Raw genomic sequence first — 23,451 nt, 5'->3', positions numbered from 1 at the left:
CACTTTGTTTTTCCTTCGAAGACGTTTTTCCAGTCACGAGTTAGGTGACTCCTTTTTTTGGGGGTAGTGCGCATGAGCATCGACTCCATTGTTAGATTGTTTTCCCGCCGAGGGTGAGAATGGATTTATTAAGAGAGTAATATAGAAGTCCATCCGTATGTATATGTTAATAAGAGAACTGCAACAGGTATAGGTACCAGGGGAGGCGGGTGGGCACATGTGAATCTACAGCTGTACATGCCAAGAACAGATGCTTACTGGGTAACATTATCCGTTCAAGGCATGTAAGCTGTAGATCACATGCTTTGCATAGACTACAGCAGTTACCTCCCAAAGCGGTGGCTAACCTGTAGCGGTTGCAGTTGTTTGAAAGAGTGTTCTAAGTACTGCCTGGCCTACATTAGCTTGTAGTCTCGCTAACTCCTCTACACAATAATGCTTGGTTGATGTGAATAGTGTAGAGAATGTTGCAGCTTTACAGATGTCCGCTATGGGGATGTTTCCTAAGAAAGCCATAGTAGCCCCTAGTTTGCCGGTGGATTGCCTTCTAGGGGGTATAAGTAAAGTCCTTTTTGCTTTTGCATAGCATGTTTGAATACATTTAACTATCCACCAAGCAATGCCTTATTTAGAAATAGGATTGCCTTTGTGTGGTGGAGCAAAAGCTACAAAGAGTTGTTTAGTTTGACAAAATCGTTTTGCCCTTTCTATGTAATACAATAATGCTTGTTTAACATCCAACGTGTGTAGAGCTCTTTCTGCCACTGAATCTGGTTGAGGAAAGAACACAGGCAACTTAACAGATTGATTGTTGTAAAAGGCAGCTACCACTTTGGGTAGGAATTAGGGGTTAGTCCGAAGAGCCACTTTGTTTTGGTTGACTTGACAAAATAGTTCCTCTATGGTTAGTGCCTGAAGCTCACCTACTCTCCTCAGGGATGCAATAGCGATGAGGAAAGCAACTTTCCAAGTGAGAAATTGCAGTTCACATTTATGCAATGGTTCGAATGTGGACCGATTAGTCTGGTAAGGACAATGTTAAGATTCCAAGCTGGAGCAGGTGGAAGTCTTGGTGGAATAACTCTTTTGAATTCTTCCATAAAAGCCTTGATAACAGGTACTCTGAAAAGGGACAGATGAGGCCTATTTTGAAAGTATGCAGCTATTGCAGCGAGAAGTAAGCATATGGCTGTGTAAGCCAATCCTGACTGCTGCAAGTATAGTAAATAACAAATGATATTTTGAATGGAAGCATCTAAGGGGTTGATATGGTTATTACAATATATAACAAACCGCTTCCATTTAGCTGCGTAGCAAGCCCTAGTAGTATGTCTTCTGGTCTCTTCTATGATCATACAGTCTGGTGGAAGGTTCAGATAACCAAAGTCTATGATTTCAGTAGCCAGATTGCTAGGTTGAGTTGTTTGGGATCTGGATGTCTTATGACTCCATGGCTCTACGTGAGGCATAGTTTTTTATGAGGAATTACTGAGAGCCACAACAGGGTAGTGAACCAAGGTTGATGGGCCCATGTGGGAAGATCTAGGATTAGTGTGAGGGATGTTTGCCTGAACTTCCAAAACACTAGTGGAATGAGTGGGAGAGGCTGAAAAGCATAGGCAAATATTCCTGACCAGTTCATCCATAGTACATTGCCTTTGGACAATAGGTGTGGATACCTGGAGGCAATGTTTGGGCATTTCATGTTTTGGTGTGTCGCGAACAGATCTATCTGTGGAAAACCCCAGATTTAAAAGAACGGAAGGAGAACTTGAGGGTCAAGTTCCCACTCGTGGATCTGTTTTTTCTGACTGCTGAGAAGATCTACAATCAGATCCTCTACTCCTGGGAGGTGGTCTGCTAGGAGGTAAATGTTGTGATGTATGGCACACTTCCAAATGGCTTGTGCAAGGCTTGACAGCTGGAGAGTGTGTGTCCCTCCTGTTTTCTGTATGTAATACATGTCTGTCATGTTGTCGGTGCGTATCACGACAGCTTGGCCTTCAAGGTTAGCCTGGAAGGCTTTGAGCGCTAAAAATACTGCTAGGAGCTCTAGATGATTTATGTTCATGCTTTTGCCTATGACTCCGCAAACCTTGAATTGTGCGAGTTTGGAGATGAGCTCTCCAACCAGAGAGCGATTTGTCTGCTGTTAGCACTGTCTGTGGAACTTGGTTGAGGAAGGGCCGCCCTTTGGATAGGTTTTGTGGATTCCACTACTGCAGAGAACGATGGGTGCGGCCATCTAACAACACTAGATCTGACAAGTGACCCCGAGACTGATTCCACTGACGTGCTAAACATTCCTGAAGGGGGCACATTTGAAGTCTTGCATGGGGAACTATCATGATGCAAGACGCCATCATTCCCAGTAGCTGCATAAATACCCGAGCTGGTAATGACTAGTTGGGCTGAAACAGTGAAACTAGAGCCTGAATATTGCAAAACCTGGCTGCATTCGGACATGCTAGAGCTGTTGGGAGTATTGAGAGTGGCTCACAAGTATGTTTGCATGTTGAAGGGTTGAAGATGGCACTTAAACACGTTTACTGTGAACCCCAGATTGTGCAGTAATTGCACTGTTAACCGAGTGCGCTGGAGACACCTTGTGAGAGAATTGACTTTGATGAGCCAATCGTCCAAATATGGGAAGAAATGAATATGTGATCTTCTAAGGTGAGCAGCAACTACTGCCAAGCACTTGGTGAATACTATGGGAGCAGTGGTGACTCTGAATGGAAGCACTTTAAACTGGTAATGTTGTCCCGCTACCACAAACCTGAGATATTTGCGATGTGTGGGATGTATCGGAATATGGAAGTATGCGTCTTAAGTCTAGAGTAGGCAAAGTCGCCTTGCTGTAGGAGTGGAAGCACTCATTGAAGTGTCACCATGTGAAAGCGAGTACACCCTGGACATTTGTTATTTTAATGGTACGGACTCTATAGCCCCCTTTTGAAGAAGAGATTGAGCCTCCTGTTTGAGAATGTGTAGATTCTCTGGTGACATTTTGTGTGAACGTGGAGGAATGTCTGGGGGATTGTTGGTAAGCTCCAAGCAATAACTAGATTGAATAATTCCTAGGAGAAATTTGTCTAAAGGTATTGTAGGCAGGAGGGGAGGAATTGAGAGACGTCTCCCAACAGGTGTGGAATGATCGGGGGAAGAGGAGGCAAGTCACTGTTTGTTTGTTGCACGGGAAGTGCGTGGTGTGGAACCTTTACCTCTTCGTTTGTCATTATTGCCTCAAAACCCATCTCGAAAGTAACCCCTTGAAGAGGGTGACTGACTGTTTCCTCTGGTTGATCATGAGGTGTTGTATGTGAGTGTGTTTTTGGTGCCCCCGCGCAGAAGAAGTGACGAAAAGAACCCTGAATGGATGGAGACTGCATAGCTCCCCGTGATTTAGGGACATCTGGTCCTTTTCATCTTCTCTAAGGAAGTGTCTACCACAGGACCAAATTGATGCTCTTTGTCAAAGGGTAGATTTAAAATAGAAGCCTGGACTTCAGGTGTAAACCGTGAAATTCAGAGCCAGGCATATCTCCTTAGCAAGGCACTAGTGTTAACTGCGCGGGCGGCAGTGTCAGCTGCGTCTAAAGCGCACCTAATGGAGGTGTTTCCCTTCCTAAACTAGCCTGTGTGCCTTAGCCTTATGTTCGTCTGTAAAAAAGTGGAGCAATTGCTCCAATTCGTCATAATGCGCACCATCATCTCTGGCCAAAAGAGCCTGAGTATTGGCAATATGCCAGTGATTTGCTGCCTGCGCAGCTACTCTTTTCCAAGAGGTCTCTATCAGTTTAAATTCCTTGTTAGGAGGAGGGGCATCTCCTGCCGTTTGTGAGTTTGCCCGTTTACAGGCTTTAGAAACTACTAGGGAGTCTAATGGTAATTGACCCTTGATATAAACTGGATCTGTAGGCGCTGGTTCATATTTTTTGTCGTCCTTTGGTGTAAGGATTCTTGCAAGCATAGGATCTTTAAAAATGTCGTCTGCATCTTTAAGCATGTGCAAGCATACCCGTAAGCATGGACAGTCTATGAGTGGATCTTTGTAAAGAGCTTAGGGTTTCGAACAGAAAATCATCCTCAAGAGACTGTTTGTGGAGCTGAACTTCATGATATTCAGTAGCCCTACTAATCAATTCTATATAACCAATATTATCATCAAGTTGAGAGGGTTTTGAAGGGTATAAGTCTGGGTCACTGTCTGTATTTGGGTCTGTATTATTATCTACCCATGGAGCAGGAGTATTGTCATCTGCTCCATTCCCTTCCCCGTCATCCTGGTTGTCAGGTGCTTGTGGTGATTTTGTGGGTGTTATAAGCAGATTTGGGTTAGGTGGGAATGGAGGTGTTAGGGGAGGAGGAGATGGGTTAGTACCAACATTTTTCCTTTTAAGAGGAATGTGGTAAGTGTCCTCTGTTTCTGGCTTGCGTTTAACTGGTAATTTTGCATAAAAATGTAGTTTTGGGATTAATTAGTAAATATTATTGTTTCTGTTCCGGGTTGGAAGGCGGGAAGTCGTAACTATGCTCTTTGGATGGAGTGGGAGCTGTTTTTTCTTTTGGTGGCAATATTTTTGAAGCTGGTGTTTTCGGCGCTGAAGTGTTCGGATCCGAAGATGATTTTGGTTTCGGCACCGAAGGGAGCTTAACAACGTGCTTCGGTTTCGGTACCAAATGTTTCAGCTCGGTGCCCGAATGGGGCCGACTCGATCCCGAGCCGGAAGGCATTGGTATTTGTTTCAGTGCCGGGCCCCAAAGCGAGGTGTTCAAAACTTGTTCTCGGTGACGACCTCGGCCACAAGACAGAGGAGGGACGGAGCCTTTTTCTTGGGTAGAGTTTGGGGCAGTGGAGCAACGGTACTCCTGGTACGCTGACCCTGCGGTATGTCTTAGTCTGTCGGCTTTTGACACGGAAATGTATTCATCATCTTCTTGGGCTCCTTGTGCGTCGTGGTCAGAATCTTCTCCGAATAGATCTGGATTGGAACCAGTATGTTGGTGCATTTCATGACGTCGAACCAGACTGTCACATAGCGTCTTCTTTTAGTATAAAGATTGGCTAGTGACGCAGTGTTGTTCGTCGTTTTCCCGAGATAGACACAAGCTGCACACTTAGTGAGAGTCGGTGTGCAGAGATACTCGGTGAAGCAGAGGGCAGAATTTAAATGGCGTCCGCTCCATCGACTGCAAGCATGCCCGACGAGGCTAGGCCCAACTGCCTTCCACGAAGTTTCGGATCGAAAGAGATTTTCTGAATCAATACAACACGCGGAGAATGGGAAAAGTGATTGAATAACAATACTGTCGAGGGAAAGTGGATTGCGCACCGAGGGGAACCAGAGAAACAGTGTTGAACTGGAGCACCCTAATTTTACGTACGTACCCGATGGCGGGTACCTATACCTGTTGCAGTTCTCTCTTATTAACATACATATGCATGGACATCTCTATTGTACTCTTACTAACTCCATTCTCACCCTCTGCGGGAAAACAATCTAACAATGGAGTCGATTCCCATGCACACTATCACCAAAAGGAGAAGTCACCCACCTCATAACTGGAAAAACTTCTCTGAAGGAAAAACACAGTGCAAACATCCGGACCCAACACTAGATGGTAGGAGTATGCAAAGCATGCGATCTACAGCTACATGCCCCGAACAGTGATTTACTTACCTTTTGTCTAGGAGATGTCTCAGTGTGATATTTAGTCACATCACACTGATTAGCAAAAGTAACCTGAAAAGTAGTCCAATAAGTAACGTACAAAGTAATCGGAAATGTAACTAAACAGTAATTTCAAAACATTGACTTACCTGTAATTCAAACAACTGCATTTGAACCTGCATTCAATTGTAAAACACTGCATAAGATTTAGCAAAAGTATTTAAACCAGCACCAAACATACAAAACCAGCAGCACTGAGGTGGCCGGCTGTAGGGTGCAAATTCGATGTCAGGCACCCAATGCTCTTCAATGGAGACTTTGTCATCAACGAACAGGCATCACACCAGAGGTTGCAGTAGGGAGACCAACAACAGCAGAGTTAAGTAGAGATGTAAGGGGTCGTGGGGGCACAATTGATTCAGCTCACCAAGGCACAGGGGCTTCGGCTGCAAGGGTAACTTTAGACATCGGAGACTTCTTATTGGAACCAGTCGCAGTCAGGGGCAGCCTCTGGAGTCAGGCTGCAGTCGTCGTCGTGGAGTCCAGGAGGGGCCGGCCATCGCTTGACTTGGGGGTCAGGATCGCTGGGGAACCTGTTCAGATTGGTGGTCCACCTGGACACCGGCCGAAGGCATCAGGTGCAGAGTGGGCAAGACTTGCAAGTTCACAGGGCACCAGAGTCCTTTGTGTTTGATTCTTGGGGACAGAACTAATATCTGGATTTCTGTGTTTTTTTTCCCCTCGAGGTTCAGGTATTCTTCCTCTGGTTTCTGGAAGTTGCTGACTGCAGGACAGGCGTAGTCTTTTTGCAGGATTTTGGAAGCTGGAGACAGTCCAGTAGGGCTGTGGCCAAGTCAGTAGTCATCTACAGGCTTCGCTGCACGTCTTCTTCATCCTTCTTAGGTCGCAGGTAACTAACTTACATATCTCTGGAAGCCCCCTTAATACAAAAATATGGGGGCTTTATAGGGGAGTAGTAGGAAGGACCAATGGGCAAATTATCTGGGGCGACTACCCCCGCTGTTGTGCCACCCTCCTGTGGGAGGGGGCATAGCACTTGCCCTGATTGCAGGAGTCCCCTCATCTTCAAGATGGAGGGGACTGAAAAGTGTGCTTAACTTCGCCTTCTCGACCTGAGGGGTGGAGTGACAAAGGTGGTTACACCTCCAAGCCTTTGAGTTTTCACGCCGGTTTTCCCACCCAAAGTGAGGGTGCTAGCAGCAGAGGCTGGGGGTCGCATTACAAAGGCAGCAGGCCTTTAAAGCTTCCCCTTCGAGCACTGGCCCATCCTAGGAGAGGTAGCGTCAATCAATTAATCAATAGATCAATCAATCAGGGAATTGTAAAGAGCCCTACTCACCCATGAGGGTCTCAAGGTGCTAGGGGAGCTGCTCCGGGGGAGCTGCTCCGGTTCAGCCAAAGAGCCAGGTATTGGGGCTCTTCTTGAAGGTGTGCAGAGTGGGGGAGCGTCTGATGTTGATCGAGCGCTCGTTCCAGGCCTTAGTCGTGTTGTAGGAGAATGCTCTTCCATCCGCTCTGGTTCTATGGCTGCGCAGGGTTTCTGCGATGGCAAGGTCGGAGGAGGGGAATCTTCTCCTGGGTACGTGGAAGGAGACTCTTTCGTTGAGGTATTTGGGTCCGGTGTTGTGGAGGGATTTGTAGGCGTGGGTGAGTAGCTTAAAAATTATTCTCTTCTCGATGGGGAGCCAGTTTAGGTCTTGCAGATGTTGAGTGATATGTTCATGTCGTGGGATGCCGAGGATGAGTCTGGCCATGGTGTTCTGGATGGTCTGGAGTTTGCGTAACAGGGATTTGTTGATTCCAGCGTAGAGGGTGTTTCTGTAGTCCAATCTGCTTGTAATGTATGCGTGGGTGACGGTCTTTCTGGATTCAAGGGGGTATCCATTTGAAGGTCTTGCCAATGATGCGGAGGGTGTTGAAGCAGGTGGAGGCGACAGCGTTGATTTGGCAGGTCATGGTGAGGGAAGAGTTGAAAATTATGCCGAGGTTCCAGGCATGGTCCGGGGTGGGTGGGGATTGCCAAGGGCAGTGGGCCACCAAGCTGAGGGTGGGTCAGAGGACTGGAACTTCTGTCTTCTCTGAGTTGAGCTTCAGACCGCACCTGCTCATCCACAATGCAACGTCTTTTAATTCCTTCCTGGAAGTGGAGTGTGGTAGCGTCTGGTTCCTTCTTGAGGGAGAGAATGGGCTGGGTGTCGTCGGCGTAGGATACTGTGCAGAGTCCATGCTGTCTGACGATGGCACAAGGGGGGGCCATGTATATGTTGAAGAGCGCGGGACTGAGCGACGATCCTTGTGAAACTCCGCAGTTGATCTCTGTGGGTTTAGAGAGGAAGGGCTAGAGTCTGATCCTTTGGCTTCTGCCAGCGAGGAAGGAGAGGAGCCAGTCGATGGCGGTTCCCTGTATGCCGGCGTCGTGGAGCCTGGCTGTGAGAGAGAGAGGAGGGAGAAGGTGTTGAAGGCTGCGGAGAGGTCGAGTAGGATGAGGCCGGCAGTGTGGCCTTGGTCGAGGAGCATGCAGATGTCGTCTCCGGAGATGAGGAAGGCGGTCTCTGTGCTGTGGTTGCTGCAGAATCGGGATTGCGAAGGGTGGAGGATATCATTCTCCTCCATGAAGTTTGCCATCTGGGCATTGACGATCTTCTCAGTGACTTTGGCCGCGAAGGAAAAGGGAGAGATGGGTCAGTAGTTTTTTTAGGTCTGTCGGGTTTGCAGAGGGTTTCTTGAGGAGGGGCTTGACTTGCGTTTCGTCGGAGAACATGCCAGATTCAAGGGTGGTGTTGATGGTGCGTCGTAGCTCGGGCGATATGGCGGCGGCGGCTCTGGGGGATATGTGTGGTAGGCAGAGGTCCGGATGGGCGTAGGCAGGCTTGCCTTTGGCTTGCCAGCGGCAAGCCTGCAGCCGCCAATAAAAAGGGAAGAGGGAGGGAAGCGGCAGGAGGAGGGGCTGTGGGGGCAGCAGCGGCAGGAAAAAGGACGGCAAAAAGGTCTTGCTTAGACACCAGAACAGCGACAGCCCATAAATACGTAAGGAGGGAGGGAAGCACAGCTGGGAGGCTGGAGCGGGAACAGGCAGGGGGGAGGGCTTCCGTAGGCAGCAGCAGCAGGAAAAAGAGCGACAAAAACAGGCACCGAGGACCCAAACAAGGGCACAGGTACAATGAAAAATTAAAACTGGCAAAAAAACAGAGGCACCAATAAAAAAAAGACAACAGGTAGAAGACAGACAACACGGGCACAAACACAAAACAGGCAGCAGCGGACCAGCGGTAGACCTCTACCCAGGATGTACATTGTTTCTGGTCCTAGAGAGCAGAGGCTCTCCATCCAGGGATCCATTACCAAGTCTGTGTGTGGCAGGCTGCCTAAAGCCAGTCAGTGCTCACACCAGAGATGATAGGTTTTGGTGCCCTTTGAGTACATGTTACAATAACTCCCACACTGATATCAGTGTGGGTTTATTGTGAGGACTAGTTTGGTACCCAACACTCCTGTGTTCAGTGAAGCCATCATGGTGCTGTGGAACTAGAGTTAAGTTTCCAGTTCATTGCACTCAGTGGCTTCACTGGCACTTACAATATTAAAGAATATACCCCAATATTGTAGGGCATATCTGCTCCTGCAGATATGTCCACACCCGAGATATAGTGCACCCTGCCTTAAGGCTGGTAAGGCCTGGTAGAGGGGCGACTTACCTAAATCTTAGCTAGTGCTAGCTAGCAGATAGTGTGCCATATCGACTTTTGCCATTCTGTCTGCACCCGGTCAGGGATTCTGCAGTAGCAGTCTGCATAGCCTAGATGAGGGGTCACTAGGGGACCTTCTTCAGTCCCCATGCCTTTGGGTCCCAGGTACCTTTTACTAGTAACTTACAAGGGGGCCTGAAGGGCCAATTGGGGAATTGTTTTTAGGGAAGAAGCACTAGAACGGGGGGGGGGGGGGGCAGATTCGCAGGGAACCTGTGCACTACAGTCAAAACCACACCAATGTCTAAGCAAAATGTGGGGGCTAACCATTTCAAAAGAGGCTCTTTCTCACAGGGATCAACAGGTCTCAGAAGCACAAACGTGACTTTTTGTTATTGCAGACAATTTTATTGCAGACAATCACAGTCTGGTTTGGGATCTTGTCACTGATAAAAAAAAGGATCTGGTTTTGAGGATGTAGGAGGTAGCAATGTTTCTGCTGCCAATTTTGTAAAATCTGCAAATAAAGTTAACAGAGGTTTTGTCGATAAGTGGTTGTACTATAATAATCCATAACAACTGTAGCCGAGGTTTGTGTATTCTCCACTAGAATGGACATGCTACTCACATCCATTTGTGACATGTAGTGCTGTAGATTCACTTGCTTAGCTTAAGTTCACCATCTATGTTGGGATCGGAAGTTTGCAAGTTTTTTTTCCTTTGAAGAAATCTTTCGAGTCACGAGGTGTAGTGACTCCTATTTCATGCAATGAGCATGGTCCTAGATTCTATTATTTGATTTTTTTTCTTCTTGGCGGGTGAGGATGGACAATGAAGGATGATGTATCCTAGTGAGAGGAGCATGCAAAAATAGTGTAATGTATGCAAGTACAAACTACAGATGTGTCTAGGGAGGAGGGTGGGTGCATGTGAATTTGCAGCACTACATGCCACAAACAGATGCTTACTAGGTAAGGATTATATTACTTACCCAGTAAGCATCTGTTCTTGGCATGTAGAGCTGTAGAGTCACATGCTTTACATACTCCTGCCATCTAGTGTTCGGTCTGTATGTTTGCAAGTTGTTTTTCTTCGAAGAAGTCTTTCCAGTCACAAGTTATGGTGACTCCTCCTTTTGGTGATAGTGAGCATGGGCATCGTCTCCATTGTTAGATTTTGCCGTAAGAGGGTGAGTGAGTGTAGTAAAGAGATGTCCATGCGTATGTTCTGTAAATAATGAGAACTGCAACAACTACAGGTGTCTGGGGAGATGGGAGGGCGCATGTGAATCTACAGCTCTACATGCCAAGAATAGATGCTTACTGGGTAAGTAACAATCTGTTTGAGGCGTGCCAAGATATCCACACAATAGTGTTTGGTGAATGTGTGTGGTGTAGACCATGCTGCTGCTTTACAGATGTCAGCTATAGGAATGTTACCTAAAAAGGCCATAGATGCCCCTATTTTGTGAGTGGAATGTGCTCTCGGGATATAGATAATGTTCTTATAGTTTTAGCATAGCAATGTAAATGCATTTAACAATACATCTTGAAATTCCAGATTTAGAGATACGATTGCCCTTGTGAGGTGGTGCAAATGCGACAAACAGTTGCTTTGTTTTACGAAAATCTTTTGTCCTTTCGATATATTAACGCTCTTCTGACAAAGTATGTGAAGTGCTCGTTCTGCTACAGAATCAGGTTGAAGGAAGAACAAAGGTAACAACTAATTGTTTACCATGAAAAGTAGAAACTATTTTAGGGATAAATTTTGGGTGGAGTGAAGAACTACCCTATTTTTATGAAGCTGAAAGAAGGGTGTTTCTAATGTTAATGCCTGAAGCGCACCACCTTTCCTAAATTAAGTGATTGCAACGTGGAAGGCAAACTTCCAAGTCCGTGAAGGACAATTGTGTAATGGTTCACAGGGTCGACCAATGAGTCCTGTAAGTACAATGTTGAAATACCATACTGGTGCCGGTGGTATTGGTGGTGGTATCATTCTTAACCCGTTGAGTGCTCATGACTAGCTCAGCTTGTAATGAGCTCGTCACGGCCGTTGGAACGTTCGCACGCGGGTATAATGTCCCCGCTGTGCTGAACGTTCCAAAACAGGTGTGTTCGTGACGAGCTCAGCTCGTCATGAGTGCAGCTCCACTGTGCCTCATGACGAGCTGAGCTCGTCACAAGCACAGCTGTGCCACGCGCGGCCCCCCTCCTCCTGCACAGCGGGGGGGAAACACCCCGCAGTGAAGGGGTTAAGCATTCCATAAAGGCTTTAATCACAGGGGCTTTAAACAAAGATAAATGCTGTCTGTTTTGCAAATATGCAGCCACTGCTGTAAGGTGCAATCAAATAGATGTGTAAGCTAGATTAGTTTGAGGCAGGTGTGAAAGGTAACAATATTTTGAACAGAAGCATACAGAGGATTACAAGAAATACATTGTTTCCATTTTGCTGCATAACAAGCTCTGGTAGTGGGCTTTCTTCCTTCTTTTATACTAGTCAAACAGTCTGGAGGCAAATTCAAGTATCCAAACTCTAGGACTTCCGGAGCCAAATCTTAAATTGAGCTCCTTGGGGTTTCGGTGTCTGATTTCTCCATGGTTCTGAGTGAGAAGGCTGGAATGGAGGTACAGCTTTGGATGCAAAACTACTGAGAGTTCCAAAAGTGTGGTGTGATGTCGGCAGTTTTGATTGTTGACTCCTGGAAGGTGTTCTGCCTGAAGATTAATTCTGGGATGAATTTCCCATCACCAGATGGTATGACAGAGATGTGACAGCTGGAGAGAATGTGTCTGCCCTTGTTTTTGGACATAGTACATGGCTGTCATGTCCGTGCAGACTAGGACAACTTTGCCTATGAAATGAGACTAAAAAGCTTTCAGCGCTAGAAATACCGCTAGAAAGTCTAGCTACCTGATGTGGAGATGTTTGTGCTTGTTGTCACCGAGACCCTGAATTGTGTAATAGTTGAGATGGTCACCACAACCTGTGAGAGATCAATCTGCTGTTATCAGGGTGTGTGGAACAGGGTCGATGAAGGTCCGCTCTTTTGATAAGCAATGGGTGCAGCTGTCTACCAACACTAGATCTGTTAATTGTCCCTGTGACTGATTCCACCGACGTGCTAAGCATTCCGGTAGAGGATGCGAGGATGCATGTGTAGTCTTGCATGAGGCACTGATGGGATTCATGACGCCATCATTCCCAACAATTGCATAAAAGTGTTGGCTGTTAAGGTTTGATTTGCTTAAAACTGTAAAGTTGAATATTGCAAATTCTGGGTGCACTGGGAGCAGCTAGAGCTGTGTGAGTGTTGAGTCACTCCCAAATAAGATTGTGTTTATAAAGGCAGTAGATGACACTTTTGCGCGTTGACTGTGAAGCCCAATCAGTGGAGTAAGTTTAGCATGGTCCAAGTGTGTTTTTGACACTTCTGGTGTGTGCTGGCTCTGATGAGCCAGTTGTCTAAGTACGGGAAGACATTAATTTGTTGTCTTCTGAGATGAGCTTCAACTACTGCTAGACATTTTGGTAGACACTCTGGTAGCAGCAGTTACTCCGAATGGGAGTACTTAGAATAGATAGTCTTTGCCTGCTATCCGAAATCTGAAATATTTGTGATGAGCTGAATGGACCAGAATGTGAACGTATGCGTCTTTTAAGACTAGTGTGGACATTAAATCGCCTTGTTGTAGAAGTGGAAGCACCTGTTGGAGAGTTGCCATATGTAAGTGTTCTGACAGTATGTACAGGTTTACCACTCTGAGATCACGAATTGGCCTTAAGGAGTCGTCCTTTTTGGGGATTCGAAAGTAGAGAGTACACTTCTGAACCTTGGTACTGTAATGGCTCCCGTTTCTAAGAGAGACTGCACTTCCTGTTTGAGTAACTGTAAGTGGTCTGAGGACGGTTTGTGAATGTGACGTTGATTATTTGGAAGATTGGTTTTAAGCTTCAGGTAATAATCATGTCGAATAAGATTGATCACCCATTTGTCGGATGTTATGGATTGTCAAATGTTAAAGTCTTCCCCCCACAGGAGTTAAATAATCAGGGGGAATGCTGACGAGTCACTTTATTGGGAGAAGGGGAGTTAGGTGCTGTGGCACCCCGACCTTTGTCATTATTTCTCTATATCCTGCTCTATAAAAACCTCTTGAGGGAGAGGATGAGTGTTGCCTTTATACGAGGATGCATTTGTGTCTGAAGATGTAGTTTTGGACCCTCCTTTGTAAAAGGAGCAGGAAAGGAGCCTCTATTTGAAGGAGACTGGAGCGCTCCCATGACTTTGCTACATCTGTGTCCTTTTCTAAAGCCTGATCGACTTCAGGACCAAACAGGTGTTGCTTGTCAAAAGGGGTGTTTAAAATGGATTGCTGAACTTCAGGTTTAAAGCCCGAAATCCTACGCCATGTATGCCTTTCTGAGGAGAATGCTGGCATTTATCTCCCTAGCCTTTGTCAGCGGTATCTAGAGCGCATCTGATAGACTACTTAGAAATGATTTTGCCCTTCTGAACTAACTCTTGTGCCTTGCTTTTGTTTTCGTTTGGGAGATATTGGAGCATTTTCTCCATTTCATCCTAGTGTGCCCTGTCATACCTAGCTAGTAGACCCTGTGTGTTTGAGATGCGCCAGAGGTTAGCAGCTTGAGCAGCCACTCATTTCTCCGAGGCATCTATAAGCTTAGATTCCTTACCTGGGGGGAGTGCATCACCAGATGTTTGAGAATTACCCCTCTTGCGAGCATTGGACACCATTAGGCAATAGAGAGGTAATTGTCCTTTGATGCAGAGGATCAGGTGGCCAAGGTTTACATTTTTTATCGACTATGGGAGTTCAAATACGTGACCGCACAGGGTCGTTGAAGATGCCATCTGAACGTCTCATCAACCCTTTAGCATAGGGAGTGTCTGACTTGACCTGTGCGTGGACCCAGGAGTTATAAATAAAAAGTCTTCCTCTAAGGACTCTTTATGTAAGGTCACCCCATGGTACTCTGCTGCTCTATCAATAAGTTCCTGATAAGCCACATTATCGTCCAGTGGTAATGGCTTTGCAGGGTAAAGGTCTGGGTCAGTATCAAATGGAGGGTCAATGGTGTAATCATGCCATGGGTCAACAGGCAAATCAGTGTCTTCTTCATCAATATTATCCCCTTACGGCTGTGTATGCGGAGATCCCTGAGGAGTTATATGTAAAGGATCTCGAATTGTTAAACATGGAGAAGATGGTGGAGGGAATCGCAGTGCAGGATAAGCAGGGCTTGTAGCCTTGTCTTTTTTTCTTCTTTAGAGGTATTTCAAATGGAGGGTCCTAGGAAGAAAGTTGTTGTTTAGTCTAAAATGTGTCCCGTATCAGGATTAATATAAATCTTCTTTTGTTAAGAAGCCAATTTAGCTTTTAGAAAGTCTAAAATGGGTTTGGGAGGCTTGGTGAGGCTGTCTTTCTATTTCGGCGTAGAGATAGATTTGCTTTTGGAATTTGAATGTTTAGGCTCCGAAGCAAGTATTTGTTTTAGATCTGAGGGTTTCGGCTCCAAACTGGATTTGTCTTTGGAAACGGAGGGTTCCGACTCTGAACCCGATTTATCCTTAGAACCAGAGGGTTTCGGTTCTGAAGAGGATTTCAGCCGACTCGGTCCCTAACTGGAAAGCTTGACTATTTATTTTGGTGCTGGGCCAGGAGGTAGGGCGTCGGAAACAGTGTCATGTGCCGACCTTTGCCCGAAGGCGGAGGTGATGCCGTAGCCTTATCCTTTTGGGAAAGCTTTTGGGGGCAAGGGGTCTTTCGTACTCACGGCACCCTGTCCAGGAGGCACGTCTTCGTACTCCAAGTCGATCCAGAGTTCAGAATCTGACTCTGGAACAGAGATGGCCTCTCCTTCTTTTGCCGCCAACTCTTCGACCTAGTCATGCTTGGAATCTTCGCTGAAGATGCCCAGAATGTGTTGAATGCTTCTGTTGCATTTCACGTCGTCGAACCAGACGATTATGTACTGTTTTCTTCGACCGAAACGACCTGCAGGCGTTGCAGTCTTCCTCCTTGTGCTCCAGCGACAGGTACAAGTTACAAACTGGATGTAGGTCGGTGCGAGGGTACTTGGTTACAAACTGGATGTAGGTCGTCGCGAGGGTACTTGGCATTGCACTGAGGACAGAATTGTTACTAAAGACAATGGTCCCTAGACAATAACGATTATGAAGCAACTGATAAACATATGCTAGATAGACAATATGTTCTTTGTCCAGCCGGACAGAATTTAATTTTTAAATCAGCTTTGTAAAAAAAGAATCAGTTACAAATACAAGTGGGACACAACCTGCGTTCACCTTACAAACATAAGAAGGACAACATAATTGTGGGCAAGGTGGGGTTCAGGCAAGGGAAAACAGTCTGTATTCCATACTGTTTAACAGTATTCAATTACATGAAAGTACCATTGTACATTGTAATGCACAACATTTAGATACATATGGCACATGCAGTGTTGACGACGTTTCGATCCCTAGGCTAAATACATGGGATCATCCCCAGGACAATAATTATAAGCATGCCTGCGTGCAAATAATATTAGACATTCTGGTAATTCATGCCTAGATACAATTTAACCAATGTACAATAAGAGGGAGGAAAAGGAGCGATAAAGGGGGAGAAAGGAAAAAATTTGAGAACGGGCATTAAATGACAGCCATATATTTTAAAATTTGCATAAAGTGACATGCGGGAGTGCATGGCCGTGTGAAAACTAAAATTGTCCAGGAGAATAATTCCAGGGTAAACACTTAGCCATGTTCAAGTAATTTCGTCCGGTTTCCAAAACCATCTCCCTTCTTGTACAGACAGTCAACACAACAACATTCTACTGTTTAAACAGTCAAAGTGGGACACACTCCAGGCCTCAATTTCTGGAACTTCAATAGTTTTTAAATTGGTTCATAGCAAGAAACATATAGATCACTTCTGTCTGCCACCCATTTCTGCACTATGTAGAGGCATATATAGTCAATAGGTACATATGCTGAAAATCATGAGCAAATATTGCATGATGAAGTATGTCAGGACTTCATTGCAATTTTGGTTTTCCTCATTTAGGCTTATGCGCAGATGCAGTAAACAAGAAACGCCCAGGCTTGACTTCCCAGCTACTGTCAACCAGTGACAAATGGGAATGCCCATTGAGAGACCACCAGCAATGTTTATATATGTTTGACAGATTCTATCAGCAATTTTCAGGCTGCCCTTTTGCAAATCCAGGATGATCATCATATCTCTTTGACTGACCACTTCAGTGGTGGTTCCTCTGTGACCTACGTCTGTCAGAGAGACCACAGAGGATGCTGCCTTACAGTTCAGAATGTCTACACGTGTTCAGTGTCAGACTTCCATCATTGAACTTAGTGGAGTGGCTCCTGCACTCACACAGTGTGGGCATTTGAATCTGCCCAAAGACTTTGGACATTATGTTTGAGGCTAAGCTTACGTCACTCAGAACTTTGTACGCTTTTAAGGGGAAATTCTGCTTCTGGGTATTGAGAACAACGTTGCTCCCACTAGATTGTCTTGTGAAATATTTTTATTAAGTTTTTCAATAAAATCACATTACACCTCGTGTTTATTTGGACGACAGTAGTATTGCTGTTTAGCCATAGGACATACATCCTGTACTCAAAGGAGGTATCTGTCGTTGCAGTCCACTTGTCCTTTATGTAAAGTGATGTTGGAGGAACTGGGGAGAATAAAGTGGGGGTACCTTGAGGGGGGGTCAGTGCGTGTGCTTCGGATAAGGTGTCTGGGTCATGTCGGCTACAGCCTGTAGGTGCGTCACAGCGTTGTTTCTGGGCTATCATTGGACAGTGTTGCTAGTAGTATACTGTGCAGTACGTTGTGGAGTTATTGTGCATTACGTGTTGGTTGGGGTGGTGGAAGCAGTGTCCCGCATACTCCCGTGTGTGGCTCGTGCTTCTGAGTCTGGTGGGTTGTTTTGAGAAGCGCTTGGGTCGGTACGCATGTGCAATTGTTTGAACTGGTGGGATAAAAGGGCCCAATCCATAGATATTGGATGTTTTCGTAGTCCCTTCACCTGCGCGTCTGGTGAATGACATCTGGGACAGTGAAATTGGGTGTCCGGGTTGAATCGCTGTAGGCGTGCTGGTGTTTGATACGCTCTATGTAGGACGTAATACTGTATGTTTTTAAAGCGTGCATTCCTAGACACTTTCTTGGGAACTCTAATGCCCTGTCCCACTCCCTGTCGTGTAATTGATGATCAAGTTCGTCCTCCCATTTGGCTCGGAGAGCAAGCAGTGGTTTGTTAGTGAGTTCATGTATGGACTCCTACAAACGTTGCTCCCAATAGATGTTAGGAATAGCAATACTCCTCTACTGGTTGTATTTCTGATGTATTATCCAGGATGCTATCTTCTCTATAAAACTAACTGACCGTATACTGACAGGGCATGATGCAACGTAGAGGGAGTGTGATTCCTTAAAGTTGCTCCATCTGTTTTCCAAGCTGTCTACTATAGAGGTTGCAGAACTAAGATTATAGGAAAGTACATTTTCTTTCTTTGGCACTCATAGATTCTGTTGAACATATTTATGTATTTCTCTAATGCATTAACAGAAATGTTGTACAGGATAACAGTAGCTGTACGTAACACAATGATAAAGCGAAAGAAGGGGGTTCCCCAATGGGCTTCTTGTTGGATGTAGGCAGGTCGAGGGGGGAGACGAACTGAACAAAGAAAAAAGGACGTACCCCGCCAATTGATGAGGTGGTCCCGAGGCCGGGATCCCAATATATGTGGGGTGATAAACCTAGGTGTTGGCACTGCACATTACAAGATTAACGCAATTCAAATATTTGCAAGAGAAAGTTTTTAGCAAATATATAGGTATTTTTATTTTGGTGTAGAAAACATTTATATATATCAATAACACATGGTTGTCTTAAGAATATTGCACAATATACATAGTAAATTTGAGAAAAGATAAAAGTGACAAAAACTGCATTCTTCTTTGGAGCCTACCCAGTAACACTACATACTTCAATCATACTTTCATTCTTTCAGCTTTACAAAACCTAATCCTACCTAAAGTTCAATCATTCCACTCACATTCTTCAATTCATACCCATCGTTCTGGTGTATGCCACACATGGATGGTAGATATGTGGCATAGAGCAGAATATTATTCCAGACAATTAATCTTATTACGGCCTCTAGTTAAAACTACATAGTATGCCGTATTTCTGGAGCCACGAGCCGACGCGCGTTTCGGTGACAGGCCGGATGGGCCACACCTTCGTCAGGGCTGGGAGTTGTTGACTGGGAGGAGAAGAGGTAATGATCTAAAAATGAAACACAGTGCCTTAGTATTTTTCTATATAGCAATTGAATTTGTCAAGGCATATATCTTTCTAATACATTTCTTTTATACAAAAAATAAATGAAATTTAAAACATGATTGTCATTTTTAATCTGATGTTTATGTGGTTGCCATTTTGACAGTGTGCAGTACCGAACTTATCTAGGGCCACTCCCTAAACCAGACTCCCAAAAGGTGAGATCTGTGAAAGGCAATTAGATAACCAGGGCTAAGTAACCAAAGAGAGCATTTAGCATCTTTCATATCGCACATCAAATAGCATTATAACATAGTCATTCTCGGACACATGTTAACCAAAAGCACAAAGAATTGTTATACATCAGGTTGGCTACGGTGTTTCGGAGTCCAACCTTTGATACTTCTTGAACCTTAGTTGTCAATACAGGTAAGCACAGGTAAGCATATATTAAATAAAATAGATAAGAACAAACCACGATGATATTAGGTAGTATCTGGTTAGTTTTAACTGAACATTATTGCCCCAAGGAAACACGTTGTTACATCAGGTTTTACCTATTGGTGGTATCTGGTTGAAAACGATATAGAGGCTCACAACATGGTCTAGGTATTCAATTTACCTGAAATGGTATACACAGGGTTCCTTAGAGCAGAAGGCGCACTAATTGTTTTTTCAGGAAAACAGGAATCTAGTAAGTAATAAATGAACTCTGATTATATATAATCCTCATTAATTTGTTTTAACCAGACAGTCAGTGATGCTTTTAGTTCTGTTACCTGAATCTTTGGATTTGTTTGCCAAAAGATACGCTCCACTACGCAGGGGTTTACAGGTGAAGGATGAACGGGGGACTGCTATACTTTGAAGGTTTTAGAGATATCACGCAGGCATCCCTAAAGTAAAATAATGTAGTAAGTATGCGTAATGGCCATTAGTTACTCAGTAACAGGGTATAGTTACTAATAATTTATACACACCATGAATGAGAGATGACTTAAGAGCGGTGAGTCTGGAAGATCTGGGTCCACCAAAGCTGCTGGCATATAACCGCCTAATGTTTGGATATAGAGGAAAGCAGCAGAGTGAATAAAACTTTCTACTTAAGAAACCGGGCTATCGGCTAAGTAAACTTACTTGGCTGAATGGACACACAGTCCGTAGATGGGGTTCCGTCGATTGGCCGGACCGACCCTTCCTCACGGGAGACAGGGCTCGCAAAGGCGAGTCTGTAGGTCTTTAAACCGCGTAGCTGCCGAAGTAGCTGCCTAGTGTTTAGATGTAGGGAAAAGAAGCAGAGTGAGGAAAACCTCTTAGCGCATTCTGCTTTAGAAAAAGCGGGGGTATCGGCAAAGCGCACTTACTCGGCATCCTTGACAAGTAGTCCATAGATGGGGTTCCGTCGATTGGCCGGATCGACCTTTCCTCACGGGGGGCAGGACTCGCGAAGGCACTGAGCCTGTTGGTTTTTAAATAGCCGAAATATCGCGCCAAACTAGACGCTGATCAGCTGTTTAGAGGTAGTGAAATCGAAGACGGACTAAATGGTTATCGGTAGCTCGGTGGCAGCCATCTTTGAACGGGGATTAGATGACTAAGTGACTGATTTTATATTGTTGTACTCGCCATCTTTAGGGAGGATTATGTTACTTCATTTACATAACATATACCTTAAAATATTGCTTTAATCATATTTGATTTATGATGTCGATAATTTATTTAATTATTTGCCTAATATTTAGATTATATCTTGGATATGTCTGCCACCTAGGTTAGGATGATGGAGTCGACATATTTATTTGATACTAATAAGGTTATCCTAGCCATCTTAAAAAGGCTACTCAAGTGCTACGGATGCGAATAATGGACCTAATGGGCAGGCCACTTAACTATTACCCGGATGTAGTGATCTTACTTAACATTGCTAGTACTAAGGGTGTGAATCATGGGCCTATTGGGCAGGTCACTTAACTATTATTTTTAGAAAGGCACAGATGTAGCGGTCTTACTTAACATTATTAGGCCAAACCCTGCGATTTAAATCCAGATACAATGTTCTAAGCATATTATAATAGCATGCTCCCTAGAGGGGTTCAAGGAGTCTTAATTTTTAAATTAATTATCCAAGGCAGGACAGTTACTTCATGATTTTTTCCACTTTAGTTGGAAAAAATGTGTTTCTTGGCTTAGTTGTCACAAGGTTCATGTTTTACAAAAATGCTTGGTGCCAGGGGCATTCTTCGTTGAGTCCTCTGTTTACAGTATCCAAGAAAAAGATCCAGAACACCTCCCGTTTTTTTCTTAGACCTACGGGGTCAGTTCCTGGGTTCGCTTTTATCTTTTCTAGGATGAACCAACGAAGATCATGTTCCTTGTGATCTTTTTCAAGCCAGTGGGTGACCAAGGGAGCAGTGGTTTTTTGATTCCTGATACGTAACACAATGATAAACAGTTGGGGTGGTGAACATAGAACAAAGTATGTGATTAAATGATCGATAGTAGTTGCTATTCTCTTGGAACTTTGAACATTAAAAACAAAAGACCAAACCGCTTAATACCTTTCAATTCCTAAACAAAAAATTCTGGCGAATGTTCTGATGTACTGGCTACAGTAGTATGTATGCTGCAGAGCAATACCTGAGGCAATTCATTTAGGTTTTGAGCACTTAAATTATATTGAGCATTTAAAGTATATTTCTTTTTCTTAGTATTTAAAGTGAATTTGTTTTTCTGTCTGAAGAACTTTTTATTGCCAAGCACAATATTTGTTCATTTTCCATTCTATAGATTCTTGACTCATTCCGAACTTCTGATGGTAAACCTATAGAGGATTTGCAGTTAAGCGATTACAACCCAGGTGAGTCCCTGCCTCTTCTTTCAAAGCTTTTAGCATTTGTTAATTTAACCAGAAGCATTTTTCTACCTGCTGCCTATGTTTACTTGCTGCATTATGTTTCTAAGGATAGGAGCAGTTTTTATTATAGCAGAAGCAAAAATGCCCTGGGAATACTGGGATGTTGTGGCCAAATATTTTTAATAAGAGGGCACCTGTTATATTATACCGCAAGCAATTCTTAAGGTAGATAATGGAAGTGCATGGCAGATTTATAATTCCTTGCACCAGCACTTGGGATTGGGATAAGATCCTCTGACTTTATAAATCAAAGTGCACTTATCCAAGCAAGGAATACCAATTAGAAGCTTCCTCTAAATATTTTCAAAGTATTTAGGCTTTAAATTTGTGAAGTAATTGTGGGGCTTTGTTTACGAATTCCTCCTAAACTTGTAAATAATTCTTACATTTTCATCAAACACTTGACGACTTACTATTTGGGAGGAATGCGTAAAATATAACCCCAAATGGTACTTTCCCATACTTCCAATTCATGCTAGCCAGTACATTGTATAACCTCTTCCCATGTTTTTGCAAGAATCAAAGGAAATTGGGTAAACCAACATTTAAGTCTGAGGTAGCAGCTTAATGGCGAGGTGCCTTCTACAGAATCAAATGCCTTACATGCAAACTCTGAGTGTTGTGGTACTCGGGCCTACCACACCAGAGGTGAGGATACTCTGGGATGTTACAGGTTTACAGTGTAAGTATTGAAACAAACTGAAGTTGGAGACCTTCGTGCCCATTAATGCTTGCAGGTCACACTGATTTTCCATCTGAGTTTATTTGTGAGAGAGGAAATATTTTAAGTGAGACTGATGATGTAGGCTCCAGGACTCTCTTCAAGTACCTGTGAATTTGAAAAGTCCCTTTTAGGTTGTCCCTAGTTCTGTGGTAGTATAATGTTATGTTCAGAAAACGGGGAGTGGAATGATGGAGAGGGGACTACATTTGTTATTACATATTTGCCAGTTGAATGTGGGATGTTATAAAATGGCTTGAGGAGAAAATTTATTTTTTTACATATAACTAAGACTAGTTTTCCGCACGGCAATCGGATTAGCTCTTGCTTGGACAAATTGTATTTTACTATGGGAGGTTGTGATGCAGTTCCTTCAAGAGAATCTGAATCCAAACCCTGCAGAACTGCGAATCCCTGAACCTGAAGATTTCAAAATAAGGGATACCGGCTAAATTAATCACAAAAAAATCACGTTACAATAGGTTTAATATTGTACATTCTCAATATTTTAATGTTGAAGAAAGTACAACCTATAATAAAATTATATTTTAGTGTGGAAGGGTGTGGTATCATTTGGTCATTTGGGTGATGAATATTTATTCGAATTCTGGTGCTTGAGGCTGGAGGAGTGTGATGGTGGTAATTTGATCCAAGTAGTCTGGCTAACAGTCTCTTTCATGTCCAGCCCTTCAAGTACAGGATGTAGCTTGCAATATGCTATTTGTATCTGGAATTGAGCAATGTTGACCCAAGAGTACCTGTACTCAGCCTTATGTTGGAATGCAGTAGATTTTGGCCCTGAAATACACAATGGCAAGAAAACAGTCCCCAAAGTATTGCATTTGTTTGGTACTTGACAACATGTTCAGCTTCATTTTTAACATTTCATTTTTTTTTCCTCCAGTCCTGAAAGCACTGCTATTTCAGGCAAACTGGATAGTTTGCCTAAAACTTGAGCCTCCGACCTGTCTAAATATACTTCTTTACAGCAAAAATTTTAAATTAGGTACAGATTAAGACTGGCAATACCGTAGCTGTATTTTTTCTTTTCTCATGTGCACCGTTAATTGTGATCAGTCTATT

General features: G+C 44.1%; 1 protein-coding gene across 1 annotated transcript in view; it reads left to right on the top strand.

Annotated features, from left to right (window-relative positions):
- Nucleotides 1-23,451, top strand: part of LOC147692587 (RNA-binding protein 6-like) — a 1,208,024-nt gene that overhangs the window by 220,982 nt on the left and 963,591 nt on the right. The window contains exon 6 of the mRNA XM_086938798.1: nt 21,521-21,590. Within this exon, the coding sequence (XP_086794924.1) occupies nt 21,521-21,590 (70 nt within the window). The remainder of the gene's footprint in view (nt 1-21,520; nt 21,591-23,451) is intronic.

Source organism: Lissotriton vulgaris, chromosome 9, assembly GCF_964263255.1.
Source record: "Lissotriton vulgaris chromosome 9, aLisVul1.2, whole genome shotgun sequence".
NCBI classification, from domain to species: Eukaryota; Metazoa; Chordata; class Amphibia; order Caudata; family Salamandridae; genus Lissotriton; species Lissotriton vulgaris.
The sequence above is the reverse complement of the archived record's forward strand: the minus strand, read 5'-3'. Positions and strand labels throughout refer to the sequence as shown.